This window comes from Rhipicephalus sanguineus, chromosome 11, assembly GCF_013339695.2.
Source record: "Rhipicephalus sanguineus isolate Rsan-2018 chromosome 11, BIME_Rsan_1.4, whole genome shotgun sequence".
Classification (NCBI taxonomy): domain Eukaryota; kingdom Metazoa; phylum Arthropoda; class Arachnida; order Ixodida; family Ixodidae; genus Rhipicephalus; species Rhipicephalus sanguineus.
In genome coordinates, this window is record NC_051186.1 from 60,610,661 (window position 1) to 60,621,278 (window position 10,618).

A 10,618-nucleotide genomic window follows, 5' to 3' on the forward strand; every position below is an offset into this window, starting at 1 on the left:
CAGGGAGCTCTCTTGGGAAGAGCATGCATGTCCTTGTTCCCCTTGTAATGCAAGCATTGTTTCATGAGATCTATTTCCGTCCACGAACTGACAGGCTTCTCAATATTTGAAATATTGTTTAAGTTTGTCAATTCAATCACTGCACGTGAATGCAATGTACCTCTTTTCTGTGCCCAGGCTACAAAGCGTACTTCATTGACCGTAGCTTAAAAAGGTGCAGGGCTGCTCGTGGCAAAATAGTGAAAAAAGAAGGTTCGCAAGCACATCATCAAACGCTTAAAGATCGCCACGCCTGCTAAACGAAAATGAGAGACAAAGGTTGTAATGAAAAGCTGGAGATGTTAGCCTGGCTCTTCGCCTTACATACTACTCCACATGCTGGGTGATGATTATGATATATACATTGACAACCACAAAACACATACAACCACACAAACACACATAGACTACACTGTTTACAAAGTTTCGTTCAGGCTTGTGGCATGCAATATAGACAGCAGCGCTTTCGTGGCGCGTAACGCACAAGTGCTGCTTTGCCATGAGCCCAGATTATGTCGCAGTCCTAAACACGATTCCCGTTGAAGGTGCAAGGCCGCCTTCAGAGATCGTCTCTGTGACGCGTATCGCCTGCATTCACAGAGAACGTGTTTCAGGTCTTCTGGGACGCTACGCTGAACGCAGAATGGTGAGTCCGACAGCTTGATTTTGCTCTTGAAGTAATTAGTGTAGGCGACGTTTATTTTGATGCGGTGCAAGTATCTTTGCTCTTGTCTGTTAAGGTCTCGCGGTATATCGAAGTTACACGATGGATCAGTTTTGTAAAGAGGCTCATACTGATGACTAGCATCTGTCCAGAGGGATCTTTGGAAACGCCAAGCATGTGCCGATATCAGTGTCGCCGCGTCTTTTCTCGAGAAAGGTATTTCAACCATTTCTCTCGAGGCGTCGTGTCCAGCTTTGGCAGCGTCATCAGCGTGGACGTTGCCTTGTATTCCGCAGTGGGCAGGTATCCACTGTAGAACAATGCGGTGATCTAGTTCGCAGGCATTCTTGCATAGGCGTTTGATGTCCATTACGAGCTGTTCCTGCGTGCTTGGGGACATCAGAGACTGCAGCGCCGATCTTGAGTCGGTGAAGATGACCCAAGACTCGGCTGTCTGGTCTACGATGAAATTAAAAGCAACCTCCGTAGTGCAGCCAGTTCGGTGGCTGTAGATGAAGTACGGTGACTGAGAGTGGCAGAGATGGTGACATTGGCAGACGGAATCCAGACTCCAATTGCAGATGACGTAGGCGCTACAGAGCCGTCAGTGTAAATATGATGGTGAGCCTTGCAGCTATTTTCCATGTGAAACGAAGATGAGTCCTTCATCAAAACCCATAGGCCATACTTGGTTAATGCTGACTAGTGTTCATAATAATATTTGTTGGGTTTTACGTCCCAAAACCACGATATGGAGGGATGCCGTAGTGGAGGGCTCCGGAAGATTTGACCACCTGGTGTTTATAACGTGCTCCTAAATCTAAGTAGACAGGCCTCGAGCATTTCGCCGCCATCGACAGGTAGCCGCCACGGCCGGTATTCGATGAAAATAGCAAACCTTGTGATGATGAAATCAGAATACTTGCAATCAAGGGCGTCGTTTTATTGCGATAGCAATTATATGGACACTCTCGGCAGATTTCAGTCGTCGCCGTCATGTCCCAGGCATGTATATGTATGTATATCTACAGAAAAGCCGCAAATAAAAATAATTCAGAAGAAAAAGTTCTGAAGCACTCGACCGTGGTTTCGAACCTGCGACCTTTCGCTCCGCAGCTCGCTGTCTTAGACAATTAGCCATGCCTCAATTGTTGTCCGGGATACTAACGGCAGAATACAAACGCACGCGGCATTGGGTGAAACGCACGGGTCGCCACACGTGGTGAAACTAAAATTATGCGAGACGCGGGACATGCAGTCTCGTTGCCCGCGCTGCGTATGCGTCGCTGGCGACCCACGCTAGTTTTCCATTTTGGGGTTGTAGCGCCACGCCACTCCCGGCCAGTCGGCAAGAGATAAAGAAGAGTATCCCGTGGCTCCTGGTGGCGCTAGCTAGTGGGAACGCTTTCGCTCTTGTAGACTTATGCCACAGGAAGGAAGAAACGAGACGGCTGAACCAGAATCACAGTATATGTGGTACACCGCGAGTAGAATCCTGAGCCTAAAATTACAGCGCAAACGCACAAGACACCAGCGAAGAAAATAAACGAATGGCACAAGCTGTGGCTAAGAAAGGCTTTATTACGCCAATGCACATATAAGCTAAGGCAAACTTACCGCATATGCGCACACAATAACTCTAAACGAAAACGTGTAACGAGGATGATAGTGTATGAGATACACGAGGATCTGAGGCTATATTCGAATGGGTGCAGGTACCAACAAGTAAAAATGTAAGAAGGACAAAGTGCGTTTGCTCTGTAATTTTAGCCTCAGGAATATGTACCAAGTAGAGCCATATGAAGTTTTATCTTAGTAACCAGAATCGACGCCCGCTGGGAACGCGAGCCGTGGTTTCACGTGCCACTGCCAAGCACCGTCCTTATTTTCTGCTATTGAGGTCGCGCGCTTTGTATTTTTCTTTGCCGCCCAAAGGTAGGCTCTGCAGGGTCTTGGGACAACGCGAGCGCTGGAGCGGCTTGCTTTCTGCGCATGCGTCCTGGCTGCTGGCAAATTTCTTGGGTCCTTATCATGACCAGGATTTGGGAACATATGTACGTACCGCCATCTCTCGTCGGTGACTGCGTTGGCCTGCCGTAACTGAATGAGAAATAGGCGAAAAAAAGTTCTATCTGACGAAAAAGGTTAGTGTTCAAAAACGACTCCCGGTTCTATACAGTAGAGACTTATTTGAGCATTCTGTTAATATTACAGTGTCGCACAAAAAACCGCGTGGCTTCCCGGAGTGTTTAAGGTTTTACAATGGGGCCCATGTGTTTCTAATGGGCGGTGTTCAATTGTCCTGGGAAGCCACACGCTTTGTAGTACAATACTCCGGAAGGTGTGATGTGCGTCTTCGACTTGTACTTTGACATACAGGGCGTGGTCGACCGTGCTCGTGCGATTATCTTTTGACGGGGAGTTTTGTACGTCTTGTGCTTTCACTGCAAAATTTGCGTTGAAGCTATATACACACGAAAGTCACTTTGCTCGCTGCAGCCGCAGCTTTGCTAAAGGAGTGATCTGCTATCTAGAAGAGCCAAGGTAGGGGCTAGTTGAAGTAACAGCTGTCACAGTTCACGCTCGTGCTATGTGTAGCTGTGCGTTCTTTTCGTGCCTCCTTCTTTTTGTTTAAGGAGCGCGCTGGAAGTGTCGAGCTGTGACAGTTGTTTGTTTGCACTCGCCTTGTGTGTTTTTGTGCGCCATTTGTGCTTGAGCAGCGCGCAGCAAGTTTCTAGCTGCTTGGCTTTCTTCCTGTGAGATTCTAATTTCTTGCTTTCGCATTCATTGCTTTTCCCTTGACGCGAAAGGGACTTTTTTGTGTGTGGGTGTTTAAATTGAACTGTCTGTGTTAAATATAAATAGCAGCATCCCGCGTTATCCTTAAAGGTCAGGGAAGTGAACAATGTATACCTACATTCCTTTTCCATCTACCTTCTATTTAGAATGCCATAAAAATGATAATTCAAAAGATGATATTGCTGTGCGAAACAAATAGCTCAAACTCTGGTGCGCACCCTGGTTTTACAAAATTTGCAAATAAGTCCACAGGCAGTTGAGACAATGTTACAAGATACTTTTGACAAGGAACTGGCAGTAGGCGTTATTGCGTATTTTTCCAAGTCATTTGACAGCATACAACATATAATAAAAGAACAATATGGAGATTACTGGCTTCAATTGTCCATTTATGACGGTCTTTAAACTGGATAACTAATTTGGCATTCTAGAAGCTTTTATGGATCGCGAAATTTCCTTTCTAAGCAGTATTTAAATTGAAGTTCCGAAGTGAATCATGCTTGGTTCTTTTCGTTTGGTTGTTATGTTTGTGTCATTGATAAGAATGCGAAGACAGCGCAGTTCAACGATTGTGATATAATTTGTAATAAGTTTACAGAATTGAAAACAACGAAGTCAGTATTTGGACCACTACAAGTAAATTAATCGCTGAAAGCTTGTTATTAAGCTGAAAAATAAAGAATTACTCATGTTGTAATATTCACCACGACTTACCTTCTATGTATCAGCTTGTGGGTTACCTTACATCGAATATATACCGACGTGCTTTCTAGAAACTATACTTGACACTTTAAAATTGTTTCTTGAAATTAGAAATTTCTTGCTTATCATGTTGAAGCAACGTCTCAAACTGCTTGGAGTGGACTTGTGCTACAACTAAATTGATGACATTGCCAGATGTATTCAATAGTTATATTAGCACTATCTAAGGTATCAGCCTGACACATACTGACCTTGTTCGAAAAATGAAGCGTTAAATTTCTTGCATATTCTGGCTAAACCTTGAGCAAAAATTGATGCGCACTAAATACTACTCGAAAAGCCTCGTCTGCGATGCAAAGTCATTCACTACGTCAGTGCTGCTTATGAAGTTTTTGTTTTTTACTTTATGTAGATTTGCAGCAGTCATCGAGCCAGTTTGTACTATTTAAACCAAAGCCTGTATTTCGAAAACTTTTCATGCACTTCCTTCAAAACATGCAGAAGTCATGAACATTTGAAGTTTCTTCTGCCGAGGTAGAGTTCTTGCTGTCCGTGGCAGTGCCACAATAATGCTCGCTGCCACTCCCCTACTCTGGCTCTGCTCCGCAGGGTGTCGTTCCATTTGGGTAATAATAGGGGACTCCATTCTTGCATTTCTGGCAGCCAATATCTGTAGGAGGAACAAAAAAAGAGCTAACGCAAGTGCGTTTGTGCACGCACTACCCATTTTTTCCTAAATCAACACTTCACGTTTCAATAGGCATTTAAAAGGAACTCCGTAGTGCATTATCACTCGAACAATCTATCCCTTTCCTCGTGTTGTGATCTACGTGTGCGTTTTTGTATTGGGTGAAAGAGAGAGAGAGAGAGAGATGTAATGCGGAAAGGCAGGGAGGTTAACCAGAAAACATATCTGGTTTGCTACCCTGCACTGGGGAAGGGGTAATGGGAGTCTGTATTGGATGAAGAAAAATTTTTTTTTTTACGTGTTTCGAAAGCCCAAGATTTGCCGCGCACATGACCAGCAGTCCATTGTGAACATTATTGAAATGTTCTCCTGTCTATGGTCGGATAGAGCTTCAGAAGTCTGCTGCATTTACTCCTCGCAAGCGCATGCGCACAAGCCTGCGCCAGTGGGCGCGAACTCCAGATTGACTTCATGAGCCGGAGGGCCGGTATCCTCGATTCAGAGAGCATTGTCGAGTGCATGAACGGGACTATTTCTTTAGTCGCAGAGGCCATAGACTGCCGCGCTTCGGTCATCTCGGCGGGGCCTCTCTAGACATGTAAATTGTACCCGACAAAAGTTAGTTAAATACATTTACATTGATTAACCGTGCTCTTATTCAGGGCCCGCTAACTTGGAGGTTTCTAGTGCGACAATAAAGTGTGGACTTACAGCTGCATCGCTTCATACACTCTTGAAAAGTGGGAAACCTGTTTTTGCCTTTCCCGCATTTCTTGCGCTCGGACTGGCGGCAAGTGTTCGCTTTAGCATCAAAGTACCAGTGCTTCTTTCTGAACACGCACAGCACCAAGCTCATTCTTGGCTCCACGCTGCAGACAGGTTTTGGTTTTGCAGTTTCTGGAAAAAAACATTTATAGCTACGTCTCTGACTAAATCAAACGTAGTTAAATAAACAGCATAATGTGGCCAAAACAATGGCGAAATAAAATATTTCCAGCAACAATGGAAAAATTCATTGCCACTAATTAGTTATGGCAACAATTTAAAACTTTGTTGCCGCAGTTGCTCTACAGCTATAGTCATTTAACGGGTTCTACATGTTACTAATAATATCTGAAGTTTAACGTCCCAAAACCACGATATGATTATGAGAGACGCCGTAGTGGAGGGTTCCGGAAATTTCGACCGCCTGGGCTTCTTTAACATGCACCTAATTCTAATTACACGGGCCTCAAACATAATCGCCTCCATCGAAAATGCAGCCCCCGCGGCCGGGGCTCGATCCCGCGACCTTCGGGTCAGCAGTCGAGCGCCATAACCACTAGACCACCGTGGCGGGTCGGATTCTAGATGTTACGTTTCATTATATGTCAATACAGTAAGCTTAAAAGCGGAGGTGCTTTCAAGTTAAATTGTTGAACGGTGTAAATGACACTCACTTGACATAAAATCGTACTATTTTTATTATGATATCTATATATAATATGGAAATATATATATAACCCAGCAAGGCCTGCATTCGCAAGAACACCATTAGGCTGGAGCAATAAAAACAGCGACATTAAAGCAGTCTTGAGCCTGAGCATGCCCATAGTAAAAAGAACCAACGGATGTCGAAAACCTCAGGAAAGGAAATAAATATTGGTGGATATTCGCACAGAAGTGGTGGCTGGCTAGTGGACGTGATATAACAGTCCTGAGCCAGAAACTGCCGGTTTTCTTTTCATGTGGAGTGGTATTTTGAAGGTGTTTAGAGCAAAAAGAAATCAGTCCGTGTTCTTGATATAGGTTAATGAAAATAGGGCAAAAATGCAGAAGGGAAGGGCATTTTGCCATTCACTGTGATCAGTGTAAAAGTGTGCCTCTGTTTCAGCAGGCTTAGATCCTGGGAAAGCAAGCATATGATCGCACAAGTTTCAACGCCTCAGCCATCGCGAAGGGTGATCCTGTGAGTAAGCTGTCAGCTGTTGTTGTCTCATAAAGAAAGGGCCATCTCGAGTGGGCAAACTTCGGCGTGCGATCGGGACTTAGTGGTTTCTCTGGCCATTGTTCTTGATGTTATTTTTTGTCTATTAGGTTTTTCGGTTTTTCAAGAGTGCGTCACAAGTGCTGATATGCTCACGTTTGAACGTATGTAAGTATGCAGACAGGCGTGTGATCTGTGCAGACAGGCGTGTGATCTTCCACCTAATATGGTTGTGTCTAATAACAAACTGGTCTCTTAATTGCTTCATCTCCGTTAGTTTACTGAATTCACTGTTCGTTTATCGGATCTGAGTAGTAAAACCTAGATTGGGGAACGCTGCATCTCAAAGGCTGCAGAAAAATTGTTGAAATTGATTCAGACAGTGTGCCCCTAAGAGTACCGCAGTGTGTAGGTACGTATGGTGTGTACTTACGTAGGCAAATCTTCATGCAGTCCTGTTCTGTTTCAAACCGGTTCATCCCGCCTGCGCACTTTGAGTGGTTGTACATCCTACAGTAACTTCTTTTGTAGTCGAAAAACCAAGATTGCATGTCAGCGGTACAGTTGCATGTTTCTGCTGTGTCGAGGCACCTCTTTTGCTTTTTCCTTCTAAGCCTGAAAAAAAAAAAAACAAATGCCAACACGTACGTGTATCTCCAGGGCCATCCAGGGCTTGCGCGACCTTTGATATGCATCGGGGTTAGAGATTAGATGACACAAAATTACCAATAATGCGCGTAGTTTTTACAATCGTTTCAGACAGCTGGCTAATAAACTCATCCTTGGTTTGCTAGTTAGTGTGAAGTAAAAAAAAATATAGAAATGTATGATTCAACACAATGATTTTGGAATTCCTAGATACTGTCATTTATGGCACAGGGTAACTTATGCACGTTAGTTCTCAGAAAAATTCGAGTCAGGAAACTAGAGAAAGCCGGCAGGCAGACATACGTTCTTTCAATTATTCGAAAGTGTTGAAACCCTAATTTCCGCTCAAATAATAGGAGTTTTAAATACAGTAAACAATGCGGCCATTAATAAAAAAAAAGTAAGACTAAATAGCCTTAACTTCAATTAAAAAATAGGAGCCTTATAGCGTGTAGTATTACTAGCGCCATGGTTTCTCAGCTGTTGAGGCGTTTATTTTACAACGGCCGCCTTATTGCGATTAAATAGGCAGAAAAAGAAGCTTGTTAATTATGGTTGGCTGCGCGTAAAATATTCAACATTGCTGAAAATCAAGAACACCCGGTGTCTGCACTGTATTGAAAGACAAAACAGAAATAACTGTCATTTGACGGCATAAAAAACAACAAGTTGTCCGGTTTCTTCGTGTACCGGTGGCATGTGCATAATGACCGAGTCTGTGAGCAGCTTCGTCAGCACTGCAAGTAAGTTTTCGGGACGCTCACAAAGTACACGTCCCCTACGGCTGCAAGAAATGCGCTCACGTTAAGAACGAAATTTGCGCATGCGGAATTTTTCGCGAAACATTTCACACGACAGGTAAGAACAGTATTTATCCGGTGTTTCGTCCCGCGCCGGAAGACTTGCGATTACAAAAGTGGATTATCTGTACTCACGTATACATGTATTTTGGCATTTCATTTGCGATGCGAAGTGGTTGTTGCCTCCAATGCAGAGACCCTTTTTTAGCTTCCTGCACTTGTATTCCGTGTAATTGAAATAGAAAACCTTGTTGAACGGTCGGCAGATGCCAATAGCCGGTGGTTTGAGGCATCTGGGCGGCACTGTTCCGATGCGAGGCTGACAAACATAAATTCCGTAAATAAGAATCGATCTGCTATAGTGCAAGTCTGTCAGAGATTTTATAGATAATAATTGGCTACTGTAATGACAGCTCTTACGGAAATGAACAATTTGTTTAACTCATCTGTAATCAGGGGGCTGAGTTAATAGGAACTATTTGGCTGTTATGCTTTAGGGCAAAGAAAAAAAAACACCGCACTACAGCGGACAACGGCCTTTGACTCTGTCCTTTGCCGGTGTATAAACAATGTGAGTTTCCAGTTCTCCTGAGAAGCATCATGTGACTGTGTTGGTTGACTGCTGACCCGAATGTAGCAAGATTGAATGCCTGCTGCTGTGGCTGCATTTCGATGGAGGCGAACTATTAGAGGATCGTGTGCTTAGATTTATGTGCATGTTGAGGAATCCCAGGTGTCCGAAATTTCCGGAGCCCTTTTCTGCGGCGTCTCCTGTGACCATATCGTGGTTTTGGGACGTAAATCCCCCTACAATTTTTATACAGGGTGTTAGTTGGTTGAGACAATACAGATTTTTTATAAAAATATTGTATGACAGTGAGGCTCCTGTTGCTTTTACACACGAACTCTATGTCGAAGCGGAAGCACTTTGCCCCAGATGAAATGGCACTGTTGCGACCAATTAACAAAAGCTAGCAAATTAACTTTTTATTTATTCACTTGAGGAAACTGTTTTATTAGAAAGTTGTAGTACATCATCATTTATGGCATACCCATTTTTTATAAAAAATCATATACAACTTTCTTACACAAATAGCTGCCCTCAAGTCAATAATTAAAATGTTAATTAGCCGGTTTTTGTTATTTAGCCGCAACAGTGTCGTTTCATCTGGGGCAAAGTATTTCCGCCTCGACATAGAGTTCGTATGTGGAAACGACAGGAGCCTCACTATCATAGATTTTGAAATGAAAAATTCTATATCTTCTAAAAACAAACACCTTGTATATGACAATGGACGATGACCTTTGACACTAAACTTTGCCGGTACATACGCAGTCTCAGTTTCCGCTCGTTCCACGAACCGTCTGTAGTGAATTTCTCGAATTAGTGGCGCTGCCTATAGTCCCAGTATTCCAGTTTTCGCAATGAATAAGTGGAATCACATATGCATTCGCATAGTTTAAAATGTCAGCAAAAACAATCCTGTAGGTCGCCTGCAGAGCTAAAATATAAACAAAGTAAAAAAAATTGAACCACCGAATCTAATATTGTGGGCAAAAAGAAATAGCTCTGTCCTTAATCGTGGCTGCATCCTTGTCTTGTCATACCGTAGCCATGGTAAAAAAAATGCAACCGTTAGACCATGCTTCTAAGTCAGGCCGTAGTCATTGTCAAGGGTGGTAGTGTTAAATCGTGAGCTGCCTTTTTGACTAAAGAATTGGACTACCTTGTGTGTGCGCGCGCGAGCGTGCGTCGATTTCATATTTGCCGTGTTTCCCGCGCTTTTGTCTTTTCTTTTTTTTCTCGGCAATTGCAGCCAGGCAGATTTCAGAAAAAAAAATAAATGCTTGATTCTGGAGTCATTTGAGGCGACGTTAACATCATGCTATTATTTTATCAATTCGAGCAAGAACAAAAAAGTAGGTTAATTAAAATTAATTAAACAATTAGCGCTTAGTCATGAAACAAAATACAGGTTGTATTCACGCACGACTACCACTAATGAACAACAGGTAGAACTTTCCTAGAGTGCATGGATTTTTTTTTATATCTTGGTCCAAGTTAGCTGGGACAGCCGGTATATGTGTGCGTGTGGGTGTTTTAACCCACTCACATACTGTGGAGATATCTATTTCAATCTTCCCCCTAGAAACAGCAGGCAGACCGGTCTCACATATTGCTGCTTTTACAGCTTAGCTTATCTAATTCCCCTCTACTGGTTACTGAGGCTGGCTTGAGCCTCTAAATGGCTATGAATAACTGTTCACTTTACATAGCAAATGAATACTGCAACGTCGCGCGGAGCTCTTGG

At 43.4% G+C, this 10,618-nt stretch overlaps 1 protein-coding gene across 1 annotated transcript; it reads right to left on the bottom strand.

The window, feature by feature from the left end:
* Positions 1 to 4,685: 4,685 nt before the first annotated feature.
* LOC119373381 (papilin) lies at positions 4,686 to 8,610 on the bottom strand. Its single transcript, XM_037643404.2, has 4 exons — positions 8,442 to 8,610; positions 7,292 to 7,473; positions 5,604 to 5,789; positions 4,686 to 4,874 (listed from the first exon to the last, which is right to left on the bottom strand). The coding sequence occupies exons 1-4, from the start codon at positions 8,597 to 8,599 to the stop codon at positions 4,792 to 4,794; spliced, it is 609 nt and encodes a 202-aa protein (XP_037499332.2). The 5' UTR covers positions 8,600 to 8,610; the 3' UTR covers positions 4,686 to 4,791.
* Positions 8,611 to 10,618: the final 2,008 nt, after the last annotated feature.